Source organism: Embiotoca jacksoni, unplaced genomic scaffold (assembly GCF_022577435.1).
Source record: "Embiotoca jacksoni isolate LCO1_2020_lvr unplaced genomic scaffold, fEmbJac1.0.p SCAF_28, whole genome shotgun sequence".
Classification (NCBI taxonomy): Eukaryota; Metazoa; Chordata; class Actinopteri; family Embiotocidae; genus Embiotoca; species Embiotoca jacksoni.
Genome location: NW_027185379.1, coordinates 80,464 through 100,000, shown reverse-complemented (window position 1 = coordinate 100,000; position 19,537 = coordinate 80,464). Strand labels below are relative to the sequence as shown.

Below are 19,537 nucleotides of genomic sequence, written 5' to 3'. Positions count from 1 at the left end.
CTTGATCAATATTCATATTTAATCAGCCGGACATCTTCATCAATATCTTCAATATGCATCTATTAAATCAGTTGCATCAAAGATAATTTATAAATATCTTTTCTCTTTTTATCACTTTCCTCTCATATCACTCTTCTCCTCCTCCTCCTCCTTCTCTTCCTCTTCCTCCTGCTCTTCCTCCTCTTCCTCCTCCTCCTCCTCTTCAGTTCAGCAGCATTTCTCAGATGCCACACAGTCAGCTGCTGTTTATCACTCCGTTAAAGAGTTGACTCTCTCGGCATGAGGATGAAAAACAGACCCGTGTGTTTGGTTTGGCCCCGGCCAGCAGAGGAGGGCCCGGCTCGGGCGTTCAGGGTTCTGGGGGTCAGGGGTCACCGGGGGTCACCGGGGGTCACCGAGGCTCAGGGGCAGGTTTGTTTTTTTTAGCAGCTAAAACTCCTGAGAAAAGAAGTGAGATGATGACGCAGCTGAGGAGACCTTCAGAGTGGGAACAGGAACAACATTTTATATTTTATAAAAAATACAATGTTCTTCTTTTAGTTTATTGTTTGATTGACATGACCAGCAGCCAATCAGAGAGCACGAGAAGACTTCAGACCAACAAATTGATCTTTAGTTAAAAGGACACACGTGAATGTTTTTAACTTGTTTAGGACTAGTTTTTAACTTGTTTAGGACTTGTTTTTAACTTGTTTAGGACTAGTTTTTGACTTGTTTAGGACTAGTTTTTAACTTGTTTAGAACTAGTTTTTGACTTGTTTAGTACTAGTTTTTAACTTGTTTAGGATTAGTTTTTAACTTGATTAGGACTCATTTTTAACTTGTTTAGGACTCGTTTTTGACTTGTTTAGGACTAGTTTTTAACTTGTTTAGGACTTGTTTTTAACTTGTTTAGAACTAGTTTTTGACTTGTTTAGGACTCGTTTTTGACTTGTTTCGGACTAGTTTTTAACTTGTTTAGGACTTGTTTTTAACTTGTTTAGGACTAGTTTTCGACTTGTTTAGGACTCGTTTTTGACTTGTTTCGGACTAGTTTTTAACTTGTTTAGGACTAGTTTTTAACTTGTTTAGGACTCGTTTTTAACTTGTTTAGGACTCGTTTTTGACTTGTTTAGGACTAGTTTTTAACTTGTTTAGAACTAGTTTTTGACTTGTTTAGTACTAGTTTTTAACTTGATTAGGACTTGTTTTTGACTTGTTTAGGACTAGTTTTTAACTTGTTTAGGACTAGTTTTTGACTTGTTTAGGACTAGTTTTTAACTTGATTAGGACTTGTTTTTAACTTGATTAGGACTTGTTTTTGACTTGTTTAGGACTAGTTTTTGACTTGTTTAGGACTTATTTTTAACTTGTTTAGGACTAGTTTTGACTTGTTTAGGACTTGTTTTTAACTTGTTTAGGACTAGTTTTTGACTTGTTTAGGACTAGTTTTTAACTTGTTTAGAACTAGTTTTTGACTTGTTTAGTACTAGTTTTTAACTTGATTAGGACTAGTTTTTAACTTGTTTCGGACTAGTTTTTAACTTGTTTAGGACTCGTTTTTAACTTGTTTAGGACTCGTTTTTGACTTGTTTAGGACTAGTTTTTAACTTGTTTCGGACTAGTTTTTAACTTGATTAGGACTCGTTTTTGACTTGTTTAGGACTAGTTTTTAACTTGTTTAGGACTAGTTTTTGACTTGTTTAGGACTAGTTTTTAACTTGTTTAGGACTAGTTTTTTAACTTGATTAGGACTTGTTTTTGACTTGTTTAGGACTAGTTTTTAACTTGATTAGGACTTGTTTTTAACTTGTTTAGGACTAGTTTTTAACTTGTTTAGGACTAGTTTTTGACTTGTTTAGGACTAGTTTTTACAGAGAATTTGTGAAATTCGTAAAAAATACATTTGTGTAAACTTGAAAAAACTTTGGTATGTTTCAGTTTCTGTCTTTAGTTATCAGCTCTGTTTGTCTGATGTGTTTGTCCCTCTGTCTGTCCATCACTGTTGGTCCTCCGTCCTCTGTGGTCACTCCATTAAAAAAAAAGAAAAGAAAAGAAATACACCCAGAATTCCCTCTTCCTCTCCCACAATCCCCCACTAATGATGTCCGCCGGCCACAAAATGAGGCCTGACGCCAGAGAGGGAGCGAGAGAGGGCAGGGAGGAGGAGGCGGGATGGTGTGTGTGTGTGTGTGTGTGTGTGTGTGTGTGTGTGTGTGTGTGTGTGTGTGTGTGTGTGTGTGTGTGTGTGTATGATAATTTGAGCTTGTTAACTGTGAATGCAGTGAGAGTTGTGGTGTAACCTCACATCATGTGTGTGTCCTACAACTTCAACACTGTTGGCTCGGAGACAAACGGCGTGTCGTGTTTCGTCGTCTTCTTCTTGTTCTTCTTGTTCTTCTTGATGTTTGAATATCCTTCTTTCTCTGTCTCTCACACATACAACCTCGTCAGTTTATTTGATTTATTTTTTATGATTGATATTTGTATTTTCAATTCCTTCTTAATGTTTCGTCGCCATGACGTCGGCCGTCTGATGTCACGTGAAATATGTTCAGCCTCCGTTGAAACCTCTGCTCTCCCACAGCTCCTGTGTTTCCTGATGAATTGTTTCATTCATCAGAAACAAACATCAGCTTCACAGAGAATTTTGGAGTTTATGTTGCAGCTCAACATCGACACTCAGTTTCTGCATCAGCATCGTCTCTAACTCATAAACTCTAGAAACTCTCCAAAACTCCTGAGAAATAACTCCATTCTCGATTCTGCAGGAATTCAAGTGAAGCGTTTTAAAAATCACTGTATAAACAGAAAGCATTATTACTCTCATTCTTCTTCTTCTCTGTCGATCTCGCCCCACTTCACTTTAAAATATTGGCTTTATTCTATCACGCTTGGCTGCTTTTACTGTGAAAGGTGATTGAACTTCCTGTTTTGCAACAGATTGCTTCATATTTTCTTCATAATTTACGTATTTTCTTTCTGACATTATAAATTGGTTGCCAACAGGTTTCGAAGCCCCGTGGGTCTCTGAAACTCTCTCAGGCCTCCACCGTAAGATTACAAGATGGTGGACTATACGGCTGCACATAAATTATAAATTACACACACACTGCATGTACGGTACAAACAACACGGCTCGAGAACCGAGCCAAACTTCTATTACTGCTGTTTCCCCGCTGACATGAGAACATGTGGAGTCAAAGCAGGGGTGAAGAGCGTCTCGGGTAAACGCAGCATCACTCACTTTAACTCTTCTTTTAATCGCTGTTCGCTGAGGACGTTTTCTCAGAGGGGGAAGACTCGGCACGTAAAACCACCATGAAAACTTTATAATGAAACTTTATAATAGGCCGTCAAAAAGACAAACAGCAGCTCTGCATTCGTTCCATGAGAGCAGTGATGCAGAAAATAAGGCGAGGGAAGAATTCATGCAAACAGCCTCGACTGGTGGTTCGGTTCTTCCTGAATCTCAGCTGGAAAATTTTTCATCGCCTGGTTCCCACTTCGGTTTGTAACACGAGAACAAAAAAGGCAGCAGGATAAACAGAGTTAGTTTGGTTTCTGCAAACACTTTCATTTCAAGAAGGACTAGTTCGGCTGCAATGACGTCGCCTGCTGGTTTGGGAACAACCGTTACGAAGCCTCCAGATTAGATTTTGTCCGTCACCATCTTTGCTAGTTCAGAGCAGGAAGTGACCATATTTGGACGAGCTCGGGGAGGATTGAACAGTGGATCTGACCGATCTGATTGGAAACCTGACTATACTACGTCCCGCCCACCAATAGCTGTAACCTAACTGCACCACAGGCCTGTCAATCAAACAGACACGCACCCAAAAACAGGTCTTCTTGAATCTTCTTTTCTAATGAATGAGGGATTATTTTCAGATGGACCTCCAGAAAACTAATAAGAAGGAGTGACTTTAGCTAACAACACCGAGATAACTGATGGACACATTTTATTCACTTTGGATTTGATGAGAGAAGTTGAATGGGAGTCTATGGAGCCGGAGGCTTTTTGGAGCCGACCTCTAGCTGGTCGCTCGCTGGTATTGCAGCTGAAGACACTTCTGCATCGGCCTCATTTTTCAGACCTGGGGTCATATTCACAAAGATTCTTAGAGAGCTCCTAACTTAGCCTAAAAATGTTATCAAGGAGTCTTATCTTAGGAGTGACTTAGGAAAGAAACCCTGATATTAGTGAGGAGGTGTGGTCGACCCCGTTGCTAGGTTTTTATAAAGATGTGATTGGTTGATTCAAAAAATCAACAGTTTTTCTTCAAATAACACCACATTTGAATGGAAACGTGACTCTGCGCCCTGACACAAATGAGATACCCATCAACGTCTCCAACGAATTTAATAGCTTTTATTACTACATGGTTTGGATATCATGTCAGTCTCCTCTTTATTTCAGTCTTGGGTTTTATGTTTCCTGTTTTATTTTGAAGTTCCCCCCTCAGGTGTTTCCTACACCTTGATCGTTCACACCTGTTTCCACTTCACCGTCAGTCTCCTCTGTTTATATTCCTCCTGACTTTTTGTTAGTTTGTCATGTCACACTCCTGGATTTTCCTGTTTCCATGTGAGTTCTGATCTTTTTGAGATTTTTCTTGGATTCAGCTGAGTTTGGTTTGCTCTACTTTGTCACCAGCCGTTGTATCAGAGCTCTTGTGAAAAGCCCTGTTATTTACATTGAACCTCTGTTTGCTGTGCGTCTGGATCCTCTTTTATTTTGAAAACTCATAACAGTCAAACAGCCTCAGAATGGAGGTCAGCACCATTAATGGGATGTATGTCACCGAGTGAGTGATCAACGTTACACCGTTGGTCAGCATAATAAAGCGACTTCCTGTATCTGTTTCAAATGAAAAGCCCTCGTGTCAAATTAAAAGCCCTCCCAGTCCAGCCATTCAACTTTCCTTGTTAAGTTTAATAAAAATACAATCGATTTGTAATCATAGCCCCTTTTACAATGCCAGTAGCAGCTCTCCGTGACTCTACTGATACCCGGTACTTTTCTGAATTTTTCTTTTCTACTGTATGCAGATAGAACCAACGCCACGTGATAACTGGTTCCTTTCTTGGCAAACACAGGAACATCCATACCTCCTTAGTTCAACATGGTGTTGTTTAGCATGCTGCAGTGAATCTAGTAGTCTAGTGACTTTATAAAATACAGCTTCTATAGTTGCTCTGACTCATCAGTGGTCTGAGGTGTTTTCATCTCCACTCACTTTGAGGGAGGTGATACTGAAAATAGTACCAGATAAAAGCCACAACTTTTGCCCCATGGAAAACCAAAAAAGCGAGTCCAGTCGAGCCGAGCTAAAAAAAGGCTCATGTTTCCTTCGAAACATAATAGTTGTTCCAAATCGAGTAACATTTCCACAGCTGAGCCAAACTGTTGTAATCTGCTCTCCAATCAGCTTTCGACTTGTTCTGTACGTCGATCTAACAGAGCGTCTAATGTCAGTGCTTCAGGACAATCTGATTTGTGTTTAATATCCTCATTAAGCAGGAAATGGACGCATGTAACCATGTAATGTTACTGCGATTAAAACCAAAGACCAGAACCTCATGAGCAGACCCATGGGAACCGCCGTCCACATCGGGGTCAGTGGGGTTTGGACCTGGGTTGTAATCCTGGTCCGAGTTCAGGCACAAACATCCAACAGGTCAAAGGTTCCTTCAAACAAAACCGGTTTGTTATTTCTGACAGTAGCAGTCTGTAGTTTAAAAAGTGTGTTGTGTGAGTAAAAAACAGGATTGAAAAAGAGAAACAGGAGAATTAAAACGGAGAGATATAGACTGGGCTTGTAATTGGGACTTGGCAGGAAGGAGGGGTGATGATGAGGATAGATTGTGGGAACAGAGTTTTCAGGATGAACGTCTGCCAGCTGAAACAGTCTGCAGGTTCTGGAGTCAGTTTCGTGTCACACTAACCTTCATGTGGAAACACAAGGACTCTGTTCAACTGAACTCTGCAGAAACTACAATACATTTGTTACTCATTATAGTGTCAAATGTTCTCCTCGACTCCCAGCAAATATAACTGTCTGTGAACCAGAGTTTCGAGAGAACTCTGAGGGAGAAATGTGACCTGTTTGTGCTGTTTTCTGTGCTGCAGCAGGATCTAGCTCCTGCAGGTCCTGCAAGACCCAACATGAAAACATTCAGTATTAACAGGATGTGTTTAATTTAACATGGGGTGTTCATTCTGATTTATAAAAAAAAAAAAAAAAATCAGGGCAGCTTTACTACGACCCATTGATATGTTTATTGATTTAGTAAATTGCCCAAAATGAAATTTTTAAGAGATAAGTGATAATTCCTGTCATCGAACACAGCTTTTAACGATCCCGGATTCAAAGAAAAACAACAAACACCTGTTGTGGTTGACCAGAAATTATATTAATACAATGTGAAAGAGATCCCGGACGAGCCCCCAAATATGTCATGGAAATTACGTTTTAATGTGAAAGTAAATTTTGGACAACCACAACAGGTGTCTAGTGATTGTCTTTAAATCCAGGATAGTTAAAAGCAGTTTTCCACAATACTTCCTTTAGTGGCCATAGTAGTTATGATGTGTGCAAAGGAGGGATTTGGGTGCAGCGTCGAGCGTCGAAGCCAATGCAGAAGTGCCTTAAAACGCAGTACCACTGACGGCCACTAGGGACTGGCTCAAAAAACGTCTGTCTCCAAAGACTCACATCAAATTCTCTCCTGAAATACAAAGACAGTAAATGTTTTCCATAAGTCATCATGATGTCATTAGATAAATTCGCTCCTTGTGATCAGAGTTCTGGTCCTTCTGGAAATAATTCCAGCATTCATTAGATATTAGGACTCAAATACAGATATGTTTGGGGGCCGGGCTGCTATGATCGACCTCAACACTGTCCAACACCGTAGGCATTAAGTTGAGTGCAGCCCATTTTCAGAATTTTAGTTCTGGGTGCTACGATTTTGACAACTCTTGTAAACCATCTCTAACATGTCTGTTTGTGTCCTCAGTGATCTCCTGGAGGATTTAGAGAGGAGTCGTCATGCCGCAGCCATCGCAGACTGCTTCGTAGAGAGGGTGCGTACAGTACAGCTCTGTGTGTGTGTGTGTGTGTGTGTGTGTGTGTGTGTGTGTGTGTGTGTGTGTGTGTGTGTGTGTGTGTGTGTGTGTGTGTGTGTGTGTGTGTGTTAGGCTGATAATTTAGAGGAAACATGACACTGTGAACTCCAAACACTGAGTAAACCACCAGTACAATTGTAGAACACAAACATCCTTCGACAAAACAGCTGCTGCTGCTACAGATCGAACCGACACCCAATAAATGAAAACACGCCGCCTGTGTGTATTGGACAGACGCTTTATTGTTGCAGACAGCATGAATGTTTGCTCACCAGGTGACTGTACATCTCTGGGGTGGTGGTGACGTCAGAGTCCGGAGTGGAAATAGCTCAACAACAACAGCTTAAATCTCTGTTAAATTTTAAAATAAATATTCGTGACGCTCAGAGGAAGAATCGTAATGATTCAGGGGCCACCTGGACACTTTTACCCTCTTTGAGTTTTTTACTCGTATAAAACATGTGATTTTGTTTTGGTGTTTGTCCTGAGCTTGCTGTCTGTTTAAGAGCAGTGGACATTAGATTAAACTGTTACAGAGTTATTTTAAGACCTGAGACTGTGCACACAATGCGCTCCTTCTCTCCGCGACCTCCTGACAGACTGACAGGAAGTGAAATGGAAGGAGGAAAGGAATGACATCTTTAGTTTGCCGTAACGAGATGCAGCGATTATCGAAATCTGGAGCAAAAGCGCTCTCTCTGCTTATCTAATTGCTTCCTGACTCACAGATCAAATTAAAGGGGGGAAACACACATCGCATACAAGAAGTTACAGTTGATTGAGTTCAACAGATTTTCAGGCCATCATCTCTCAGAGGAGATGATAGAGTGAATATTAGATGGTGAGAACTGGAGATTCAGACCAGGCTCTGTTGTGTGAGTTATTTTTATACATGGTAAAAGATTTGTCCGTCCATTCATCCATCCGTCCATCTGTCTATCTGTCCATCCCTCCATCCCTCCATCCCTCCCTCCATCCATCCATCCATCCATCCATCTATCCCTCCCTCCCTCCCTCCCTCCCTCCCTCATCCCTCCCTCCATCCATCCATCCCTCCCTCCCTCCCTCCCTCCATCCGTCCGTCAAATAAAACTGTTCAAATGTATTTTCCCACTGACACCACTTTTAGTTTGAGTCAGTGTCGAGGATAACGTCTGATGAGGGGTTTTAATAAATACTAATGTCGTCTGCAAACACTGGCACCAACCCTCCTTACAGCTGTCAAGCAGATCATTTACAGCAGAGGGGCCCAATTTGGGGCCCCCGGGCCAATTTTGGCCCACACCTTCTTTGTCGATCGTTTATACTCCTATCATGTTGGGATGAAACCTCCGTCTCTCTCTGCTTCTAATTTCACTTCTTCTGTCTCTTGTTTAGAGTGAAGCCTTTGACATCTACACTCTCTACTGCATGAACTACCCCAAGTAAGTACTCGCACGCAGAAACACACATTTATACAGTCGAGTGGATTAATCAGGAGAAAAACTGAATAAATTAAAGAAAAAGCAGAGTAGAAATAAAAGACAGAGGTGTAGATAAAACATATCAGATGTGTCAAGATGGGTGATTAGTAATCGGGGCTACTGATTGTGCCACTTAATCTTTGGATCCATGAAATGGATACATGGATAAATAGATTGACGGCTAAAGCCAGAATAATGGAGAGCCGGACAGTTTGCTGTGATATATTGTCATGTCATACTCCTGCTTCTCAGAGGATGAACCCATTAGAGATAAATGATGCCATGACTTTTCCTTGAGCAGCAGACAAACATTCTTATTCCATGTTGTGAATTTGTGGTTTGGACGCTGAAACATGTCGACGCTCTCCTGTGAAGTCTGAACAGACATCAGTGAGATGCTCCACATTTTTCTCTGGTCTGTTCCTGATAAACGGACTCTCAGGTTTGGTGCGAGGCATTTTGGTTTATGATGGGAGAAAATGTCTTTCCGTAGAAACATACAGAGGAGTAAAATGTTGAGCCTTGTTGCTGAGAGGTCTGCTTTATGGAGCAGAGGAAGAGCGTGGAGCACAAGCTGTATCTCATCCAGACACAAGCTTGTTCTGCTATTTTTGTGGGCACACAAAATTTTTTCCCATTCTGATCTGAAACATACAACCCAGTCTGAACCACGAAATATCCTCGAAAAATCCTCAAAATCCTCTCAAAAAATCCTTAAAGATATTCTCAGAATATCCTTAAATATTCTAAAAATATCCTCATATATTTGAGAAATATCTTCAAATATTCTCTAAATATTCTCCAAAAATCCTCAAAGTTTTCTCAAAATATCCTCAAAATATCTGACGTCTAAAACTCAAATTGGACTTCACAATGATTGACATACAGGCACACACAACCTCTTCAAACGGTTTGACAGATGTTTGGCTTCAGTGTGGGTAACTACATGTTTCACATCTTTAAGTGTTTTTGCGCTTCTTGCTTTTTGTCAGAAAACCAAAAATGTTGGTTTTGATATAAAGTCATAAATACAAAAGATATTTAAATCAAAATGGAAACAGACACGCACTTTCAAACTTTAAAAGTTCCACATGTTCTAGTTTTTCTTAGATATTAAATCCACAACTGCGGTCAGTGAGTCCTGCTATTTTATTAAATTAAACTGGAGGATAGAAATACAATAAACTTCTTTCCTTTGTTTTCCTCTTGAGGTTTGTTAAAATTGATTAAATCCTGTTTTGTGAGCAGGAACATCATCGAAGCACTCTGGAAAAAGGATTTGTTTTTTAAAATGCTGTTTTTTTAATGTTTGTGTTCGACCTCTTTGTCTTTTCCTGTAGTGTTTGTCTTTTATTCTCAGTGGAGTCTGAGAGAATCGCTGCTAATCTCACACCATCTTCTCCCCATCAATCTGACAAGACAGATGTGTGGCCTGACTGGATCGCTGCGCAGCTGTGTGTGTGTGTGTGTGTGTGTGTGTGTGTGTGTGTGTGTGTGTGTGTGTGTGTGTGTGTGTGTGTGTGTGTGTGTGTGTGTGTGTGTGTGTGTGTGTGCCTACATCTGTCTGCATGTTAATACACTTAAATTACTGCATACATGTGCTCTAAAAGCCTTCATACATGCCTGTGTGTGTGTTTGAGCCCCTTCAGTGTACCCGGTGTGTCAGTTTCCATCGTCGGAGAGGAAGTCGACCCCTCCTTCACCTCGCTGCTCGCTGCCTGTCGCCTCCTTAAAGCCCCATTAAACGCCAATAAAAATAAGTAGGTCGAATGGTTTCTGTCAGACCACCAAATCCAGAGAGGCTCTCTGTCAGCCCGTCTCCAGATTTCAGTGCTGCATCGCCGCTTATTCTTCTTCTTCTTGATCCTCTCGGTTCAAAACGCTGACTTATTCTGCTGCTGTAAGTCCGTCACTTTTCAGGAGCCACATGCAGTTTCTCCCAGCCTGAAACACAGGAATCTATTTATAAAACCTATAAACGGAGTAAAGACAGTCCCATCTCATTACCATCCAATTCAATCCCGTCTCCAAAACAGTTGTCACGCTGTGGAAATCATGTTTATTTGTGGTTTCTTCTTGCACGCTAGAGTTTTAACCTGCATTTGCGGATGCAGCGACGAACAGACGATAGTTTTCAGAAGTGTTCCTGAGCCCTTGCAGTGATTTCCACTACAGAATTCAGTCTGTTTTTAATGCAGTGACACCTAAAGGCTCGAAGATCACAGCCAATATTTTAACAGCCTGGAGTTTAAATAATCTTTTAATGATATTATGAACCGTAGACGATGAAATCCACTAATTCTTTGTAGTTTTACGTTGAGGAACATTATTCTTAGATTGTTGAACTATTTTCCAACACAGTCTTTCAGAGTGGTGAACCTCTCCCCATCTTCACTGCTGATAGACTCTGCCTCTCTGAAATCATCTTTTTATACCCAATCGTGTTACTGACCTGTTGCCATGTTAACCTAATTAGTTGTGGGATGTTCCACTGTTTAGTTGCCCCTGTCCCAACTTTTTTGAGACGTGTTGCTGCCATCAAATTCAAAATGAGCACATATTTTTCATAAAACAATGAAATTTGTCAGTTTCAAGATTTCACGTTGTCTTTGGTCTTTTTTTTAAATGTTTTATTAAATACGGGTTTATGTGATTTGCAAATCATCAAATTCCGTTTTTATTTATATTTTACAGAGCGTCACAACTTTTTTGTAAACAGGGTTCTATAATAAACTTTATTTGTATATCCCTTTTATTATAAAGTACCGTACGGTGGAATTAAAAAGCAAACAAGGAAATGAAATAAAAACAGTGACATAATCAACTACAGAAAATTAAACAAATCCCTAATCATAGAAGCTTTGCTATGAAGATATTTAGAAAGCATTACAGGTGCAGCACATCTGGTCTAAATAAGAAGTCAGGGAGGTTAAACTGCAAAGGCCCAGTCACCTTTAATCAACGGCCAAGAGGTCCGGTTCTCTGATCTGAGACGAGGCACCGGGTCGGAAACAGTCAGCAGATCAATGAGTGGATTAGTAGCGCTGCAGTAACGTGTTCATGTCTGTTGCTCTTCTGCGGAAGTTGGTGGAGGGAGCTCTGCAGCATAAAGTGCACCGAGACATCTGGATCTTGTATACGGGCCGTTCAGTCTGCGGAGATCTGGGCGTTGTACCAGACTGCTGTTGTGACGAGGGACCCCGAGTTCGAAGGATGAAGCTCTCGGTTCACCATTCAGGCTCCGTTCCAAGGATACAGGCGGACGAGAGGAGTTTCCTCGGCGTCCGGAGGATGCTCAGGGTGCATCTGGTTCAGGTGGTTTTGGGTGTCGTGAACCTGCTAAAGTTTCAGGTTCACTGTGAGATCACAAATGTTCACGTACCAGTGGTCACAAAAATGTGTGGAACTTCAAATACTTCCTCGTGAAGGTTATCGATTCCTCCGTGTGCATCACTGAGCTGCAGTTCAAGAGGAACAGACTCTGAATTGTTTAACTGCACAAAATATACAACAAATAGAGGTCTTTTGTGTCCAGCGGTGATTTAAAGACACTATTTCGGACAGAGAAAATGATTCAAAGTTGCTTTGAATCCGTCACTTTTGGTATTCGGCCTGTATTTTCTTTGATACTGAACCCTCAGAAGATGCCTCGTGTGATATTTTAGCTCAGCAAACTCACAATAAGACAGTAATGTGATTACCAGAGGAGCAGACTTTGGGTCTCTGTCAGCCAAGGCTCTGCATTTTTCCACTGTGATCCGCTGGGTCGGATTTGGAGGGAAATCTGCTGGGTTGCAGGTTTGTGAACTCTAGTGTCGCCCCGCTGGGAACACGAGATGAGAGTCTTTGTTTGGTTAGTTATCCTGCGTAAAGAGGGAGACACGCCAGATAACAACACATCTCCAGGAACGCAGCAGAAGTACTTCGAGGAGATCTTTTTCTTTCACAAACACCCCAACGGTTTGTATGTATCATGAAACAGGCTGCTGTTAAAATGGCGTTTACAGATGTGGCTGTAATCTCAGTGGGTAGATCCAGAGAGGGAGCCGGGACAGATGCTGAGGTGATTTATGCTGCTGAACTCCGCTTTGGACGTGTGCAGTTTGTAATGCTGTAAATTGATGAGGTGGGGGGGGGGGGGGGGGGGGGGGGGGGGCTTTGGAGGCCAGAAGGGGGTTGTTCCTTGAAAGCCAAGTTTTAACAGAGCGAGAAAATGTTCCTGTAATGATCGGACTCAACACACATGAAAACAAAAATATACTGACAAGCCGCAGAGCAGGTTATTGGGTTTGAATTGCATCCTACACGGTCGATGCTGCATTCTGATTCACATCCCCGACTGCTTTATAAACACATCCAACTTGCCTGGAAACATCTGTCTCTCACTGTCCTCAAAGACCCGGTGTCCTTTGGACGTCCAAGCTTTTTACTTCACAGAATTAGAACCATCAAAAACTAAATGGAGGAAAGGCTGGGACAGTTGTTGTTGCATATATAAACCATGAAAACAATGTTTTATTCAAATGTTTTCATGCCACAGCAGGAGGCATTATGTTTTGGGGTGTACAGAAGTCCGTCTTGTTCTCGTGAACGCGATATTGCAAGAATGCCTTGAAGGAATCTCCTCAAAATTGGCACAAACGTTCACTTGGACTCAAAGATAAAGTGATTAGATTTTGGTGGTCAAAGGTCACTGAGCGCTCACGCCCCGCCCATTCACGTGAACCTGATGCCATGACTGAGGAACAAAAGGAGAGATGGATGGAAACTGACACCTGCAACTACAAGGAGGGGATTATAGTTATAGACTGGTTTTAAACAGGTTTTCAACTGAGTTCTAGATTTGGTTTTGGACAGATTGAGTTTTCTGTCTGTCGTTCGCTAAATTCATTCTTCCAGATTTGTTTTTTTTGGCGGTCCATCTGAAAATCTAGCGGTGGGCGGGATGTAGTATCGTCAGGTTGCCAATCAGATCAGTCAGATCCACCGCTGGCTCCTCCCCCAGCTCGTCCAAATATGGTCACTTCCTGCTCCAAACCGCTCCGAACTAGCAAAGATGGTGACGGACAGAATCTGAACTGGAGGATTCATAACGTTCACAAACCAACGAAGACATCACTGATGGATGATGGTTGGCCAAAACTTAACTATTATAACTATTATCCCCCAAACAAGAGGAAGATGAAGAGTAATAATCATAATTTGTCATGATGCATGACAGAAACCACTTTCTGCAGAATGCAAACGAAACTTAAAAGTGGGCCGGAGGGAGGAGTGGAGGTGAGGAGGTTCATGGTGGGTTTTTTTTAATTGGCTCCAGGCGGGTATCATGTTACCTCTGATTGGTGGAGACGAATCCAGCTGTGATTATCTGCAGTCTGAGACAAGATGGAGGCAGAGAGGAGAACTGGCTTCGGTCTGTCCTGTCATGATGACGAGCAGACAGCAGCTCTGGTTCCTGTGTTTCTGTTTAGAGGCTGTAAACAACATGAGGCAGACAGATAAATAAAATTATTTTAACAGCTGGAAACCACAGATGTGAGTTGGTCTTTTCTTCTCTGCGGTTTGATAGGAATCTGTCCAAGCACAGTTTCTAGGAATGTCTCGGGTGGACGTTCTTCATATCTGCCATATGCTTTACATTCCTCCTGCAGAGGTGAGTGTGTGTCTGAGGCTGAGGTCCGGTCTTGTCTTGGATGACAGATCACGGCTTCATTTCTTCCCGTCTGTGGAGGACTCGGGCCTAAACGTGTCCTCTCGGTCTCGGACGTTCTGCATGAGACCAAATGTTTGAAATAGGCATGCCAGTCCACCGCAGCAAAACGTGAGATAGCCACACTTAGGGCTGTGTAGGCGTGAAACTTACACGTTTCGTAGGCGTGAAAATTACACGCGGGTAAATGTCACTTGACGATGGGCGCGACGTAGTATCGTCAGGTTTCCAATCAGTTTTTAGGTCGTTGTCCTGCAGGATCAAACAAGAATGATCCGACATCTCTGTGATGATGTTACATGATGGATGTAAAGAATCCTTTAACCTTTTGCACAGGACAGTAAACGTGTGTTCATCACGTCAGTGATGTCTGCTGAAGATATTACTCCTGCTCTGAACTCCTGGAGTCCTTCTCCATCAGAGATTCTTTGGCTTCATGCTGTGATGAATGTGAAACCCAACAGCTGAGGAGTCTCCGCTGTCCTCCATCATCTCCTCTCACCACCTACTCCCCCTCCTCTGTCATCCGGACGAGTTCTCATCGTCCTGCTCAGCTCCTGTCCTTCAAAGATTTCCTCCGATTCTTCAGTTTCTTTGTGTCTTTCTTCAATTTCCTCCTCTTCTTTGTTCATATTGTGATAAATGTTAAACTATCATCACTTTATTCAATCTTTCTCCATAAACCTGTAATGAATGCTTGTCAAAGCTCCAAACATCTGTAGAGTCCTCCCTTCATAATCTCTTCCATCCGTCTTCCTCCTCCGTCCCTCCATCACCTCCGCCTCCTCCGATGGATGTCAGTCAGAGGATTTCTCCTGCTGCCTCCTCCACCTCGTTTCTCCCTCTCATCATGTTTCACTCCTCCTGCCTCCATGCTGGGAGAAATGATTTCTCTCCCTCTGTGGATGGCCGTAATCTCACCTGCAGATCCATCAGTCTGTTTTGTAGTCGCCGTTTGGCCTCCTGTTGTTGAGAAAAAGATTTTGATCCCACGCAGAAGCATTTTTCTTCCTGATTAATCTGCGCTCTAACGATGTCTCTTCTGCCTCTGCCCCCCCTCCCCCCCACCCCACCCCGTCCCCCCCATCCTCCCAACAGTTCGGTGGCTGTGCTGAGGGAGTGCATGAAAAACGAGATTCTGGTTCGTTTCTTCCAGGAGAGACAGACGACTCTGAACCACTCGTTACCGCTGGAGACGTACCTGCTCAAACCGGTGCAGAGGATCCTCAAATACCACCTTCTGCTCCAGGTAATACTTCGAACACTACTGAATACTGCGTGTAGAACATTAAACATCACCTGGTCGTGGGGAGCGATGATTGTGTTGGTACTCAAAGAGAGACAATATGTATCTGTTAAATTAGTGTGCTGCATTAAAGACAACTTCTAAACATTGACTCTGATGGGATTTGAACCCACAACCTTTGAATCACTTCTTCAGTATTTAAGTCCAACACGCTGTCCATTGCGCATTGAGTTAAAAACAGTTAACTCAAAACAATGCAGCTTTTTGCAGTCTGGTCCCAGTAAACCTCCTGAGTGAGTTCCCTGGTTCTGGTCCCAGTGAACCTGCTGAGTCCGTTCGCTGGTTCTGGTCCAAGCCCACCTCTGAGAGGAGGATGATGAAACACAGAGACATGTCAGCCTCTTTGTTTGGTCTGTGTTATTCGTGGTTCTGTCTTCAGTGTCCAGTTTAAACACTTCTCCAACATGTGTTTGTATCTGTGCTGGGATTTTCCCATAATCCTCAGCTGGTCCTCATCCAGTCATCTCTGTGATGAAGCGCTGCGTCAGCCAGGCAGATTGTTTTCTCCCGTTTCATCCTTCCTTCTATTTATTACCTCACAATGATCCGAGCTTGGAACGTCTTTCAGTGTCATAAATATATTCAACTTCACCTCAAAACCAGCAGCGTCACAGCAAACGGTGTAACACAACCTTCGACTAGAGGGGGGGCGTGTCTTTGAGACGTATAGACGTCAACAGAGGCAGGTCATGTGACAAACATTGCTCAACAGAAGTAATGACATAAAGCAAAAAGGCCGTTTCTGTAGTTCTGAAGTTTCTGTAAGGAGTTTCAGGGGTTTTTTTGTAACCACATTTTTTTTCCACATGGTTTTGTCTGGTTTGATTGACAGGCCTGTGGTGTAGTAAGTTTTCCGCTATTGGTGGGCGGGGCTTAGTGTCCCCAGGTTTCCAATGAGATTGAGTCAGATCTGCCCGCTCGCTCCTCCCCCAGCTCGTCCAAATATGGTCACTTACTCCTTCAGAAAATAGTAAGACGGCGACGGCCGAAATGCTGAACTCGATGACGCTCAGGGATTAAAAGTTGAATTGTTCTTCCACCTCGTCACGTAGCTTTGTTGTTTTACACATTGGTCTCATGTCATCTCAGGAACTTTCCAAGCACTTGGACAAGAGCGACCCCGGTTACGAGGTGGTGGAGGACGCCATCATCACCATGACAGCCGTGGCCTGGTACATCAACGACATGAAGAGGAAGCAGGAACACGCCGTGCGGCTGCAGGTAAACACAGAGAGAGAGAGAGAGAGAGAGGCACTGGACTACCAGAAACCTCTGACCTCTGACCTCTCTGCAGGAAATCGAGTCCCTGCTGGTGAACTGGAGCGGGCCGGACCTCGGCGGGTTCGGGGAGCTGGTTCTGGAAGGTTCCTTCAAGGTGCAAAGAGTGAAGAAGGAGCGAGCGTTCTTCCTGTTTGATAAGATGCTGCTGATCGCCAAGAAGAGGCTCGAGCGGTTCGTCTACAGCACGCACATCTTCGTAAGAAAAAACACACATTTCATCACCAATCATTTTTCAGGATTTCACAGCGTTGTTTTTTGTGACTGCTGTGATCAAAAATTGTCGATTTTTGCGTCAGAACTCCTGAAAAACTCCAATGTCATTTTCTGAGTGAAGTTTTTTTTGCATAAAATTGCGGGAATTAGAAAAAATATGCAAGATGAGAAAGAAAACTTAGATTCTTTTTTTTTAAGCCCTACCCGATAAAGAATACATTTGTAATCACTTCCTTCGATAATAACATTTTCGTTAGATCATTTTTAATGTGAAGACCACATTTCCAACAAACCCCGTCACTTCCTGTTTTTCCTGGCGTGTGTTCGTGTCTCGGCTGCAGTGCTGTAACCTGCTGCTGGTGGAGACCCTGAAGGACCCGTTGTGCTTCCGAGTGTCGGACCAGACCATCCCCAAACAGCAGCACGTCGTCCAGGTGAGTGTCGGACACGAACGTCGGAAGAGGCTCCGCCCACACGCTGTTCTCCACGTTCACGCTTTTGTCATCGCCGCAGACGAAGAACCAGGAGGAGAAGCGGCTGTGGGTGCACTACCTCAAGAGGCTGATCGTGATAAACCACCCTGCTTCGCTCCCGCAGAAGGTGAGGAGGGAGAGGAGGAAGAGGAGGGAGGGGTGAGGAGGAGAAACAAACCTCCAGATGGATGTTTGGAGGCTCTCAACCTGCAGTCTAGTACTGCTGTACACGTAGCAGGAGTCACATCAGTACTGCAGTACTGGGTGTAGTGGAGGCAGAAGTAGTAGCAGTAGGAGTAGTATTCTCTGGCAGAGTCGGAAGAAGAAGCAGTAATATTAGTAGAACCGGTAGAAACGCAGGACTCCCATTAGCATTGTTAGCGGCATAAGTTCAGCTACTGGTATAAACTGGTTCTGCGCGAGCAGAGGCAGCGTCAATAGTTTTGTGTTGATCTGTGCCGCCACCTGCTGGTCACAATCACCACTGCAGAGCCCTGAACTCAGCACATCTGCATGCAGAGCGTCAGGGTTAAATCTTCTGTCACTGAGCCGCTTTCCTTGTTTCCAGGCGAGACAGGTCCTCGGAGACACCTTCTGCCAGTGTGAGTTTTTAATAACCCACACACACACACACACACACACAGACACAGACACACACACACAGACACACACACACACACACCTGTGAACACACCTTCTGCCCCCGAGCAGTGTGAGCAGCTGTGCTGACATCACTTCCTGTGTTTCAGCTCCTCAGTTCGAGCAGGACGGCCTGAAGAAGTCGTCGGCGTCGCCGCGGCTGGACGACATCCACGGCTACCACCGAGGCCGGCGCCAGTCAGGTCAGGGTCAGTCGTCTTCTTCCTCATCCATCATCCTCCTCATAGTCACGTCGTACCGACTGTGGATCTGAATGTCTGATGTCTGTTTTGTTTTTTTGTTTGAACGACAAACCCGCTCAGATGTTTACTCAAGAAACTCGACAGTTTACGGCAGAAACATTTTCAGAATTTAAACGTTTAAGAAAGGAAGGAATATTTTATTCTTTCTCAACCAGACCGTCGGCGAATCTTTATCGTCCCAAACATCTTGAATTTTCACTCAGATATAGAAACATTTAAATGGCTTTTATTTTGGTGTGTCACCTTCTATTTTGAAGTGATGAGTGAATCCATCCGGGATTTTTTTTTTTTCACAAATACCCACTAAAGCACCAAATTTGGATTAAAGTTGTCTGTCCTCAGTGTCCTCAGTGTCCTCAGAGTTCAATTTCAACAAAAAAAAGTAGCATCGTCTGCGTGGAACAAATTCAGGACGTGTCTGTTGCGTTTGTCCCTGCAGAGCCTCCAGAGCTGCTGATGTACACACCTGAGAAGTCCAGGAAGAGTCTGCCGCTGCTGCTGGAGGGAAACCTGCCGTACAGACGTACCAGGAGACAGTCAGGTACTCAGAGTCAAGCTGTCCTTCAACCTGACAGGCCTTCAGTCGGCAGCTCAGGGTCCTCGCGAACGCAAACCCTTCCCTCATGTCCAGATGTTGCGAACCAGCTGTGTCACAAAGTAACCGTGACGACACTGTGAGCAGGAAACCTCCGACACTAGAAATGTTCGTAGCTTCCGGGTCTGAAAAATGGTTCCGATGCAGAAGTCCCTTAAGCTGCAATACCAGCGAGTGCCTCTAGAGGTTGGCTCCAAAAAGCCTCCGGCTCCATAGACTCCCATTCAACTTCTCTCATCAAATCCAAAGTGAATAAAATGTGTCCATCAGTTATCTTGGTGTTGTTAGCTAAAGTCACTCCTTCTTATTAGTTTTCTGGAGGTCCATCTGAAAATAATCCCTCATTCATTAGAAAAGAAGATTCAAGAAGACCTGTTTTTGGGGGTGTGTCTGTTTGATTGACAGGCCTGTGGTGCAGTCAGGTTACAGCTATCGGTGGGCGGGACGTAGTATCGTCAGGTTTCCAATCAGATCAGTCAG

General features: G+C 43.3%; 1 protein-coding gene across 1 annotated transcript in view; it reads left to right on the top strand.

Annotated features, from left to right (window-relative positions):
• Window positions 1–19,537, top strand: part of plekhg2 (pleckstrin homology domain containing, family G (with RhoGef domain) member 2) — a 49,327-nt gene that overhangs the window by 28,832 nt on the left and 958 nt on the right. Inside the window, exons 5-14 of the mRNA XM_069161338.1 lie at window positions 7,003–7,069; window positions 8,489–8,535; window positions 15,386–15,536; window positions 16,683–16,814; window positions 16,888–17,070; window positions 17,429–17,521; window positions 17,601–17,687; window positions 18,129–18,162; window positions 18,310–18,408; window positions 18,902–19,003. Of these exons, the coding sequence (XP_069017439.1) occupies window positions 7,003–7,069; window positions 8,489–8,535; window positions 15,386–15,536; window positions 16,683–16,814; window positions 16,888–17,070; window positions 17,429–17,521; window positions 17,601–17,687; window positions 18,129–18,162; window positions 18,310–18,408; window positions 18,902–19,003 (995 nt within the window). The remainder of the gene's footprint in view (window positions 1–7,002; window positions 7,070–8,488; window positions 8,536–15,385; window positions 15,537–16,682; window positions 16,815–16,887; window positions 17,071–17,428; window positions 17,522–17,600; window positions 17,688–18,128; window positions 18,163–18,309; window positions 18,409–18,901; window positions 19,004–19,537) is intronic.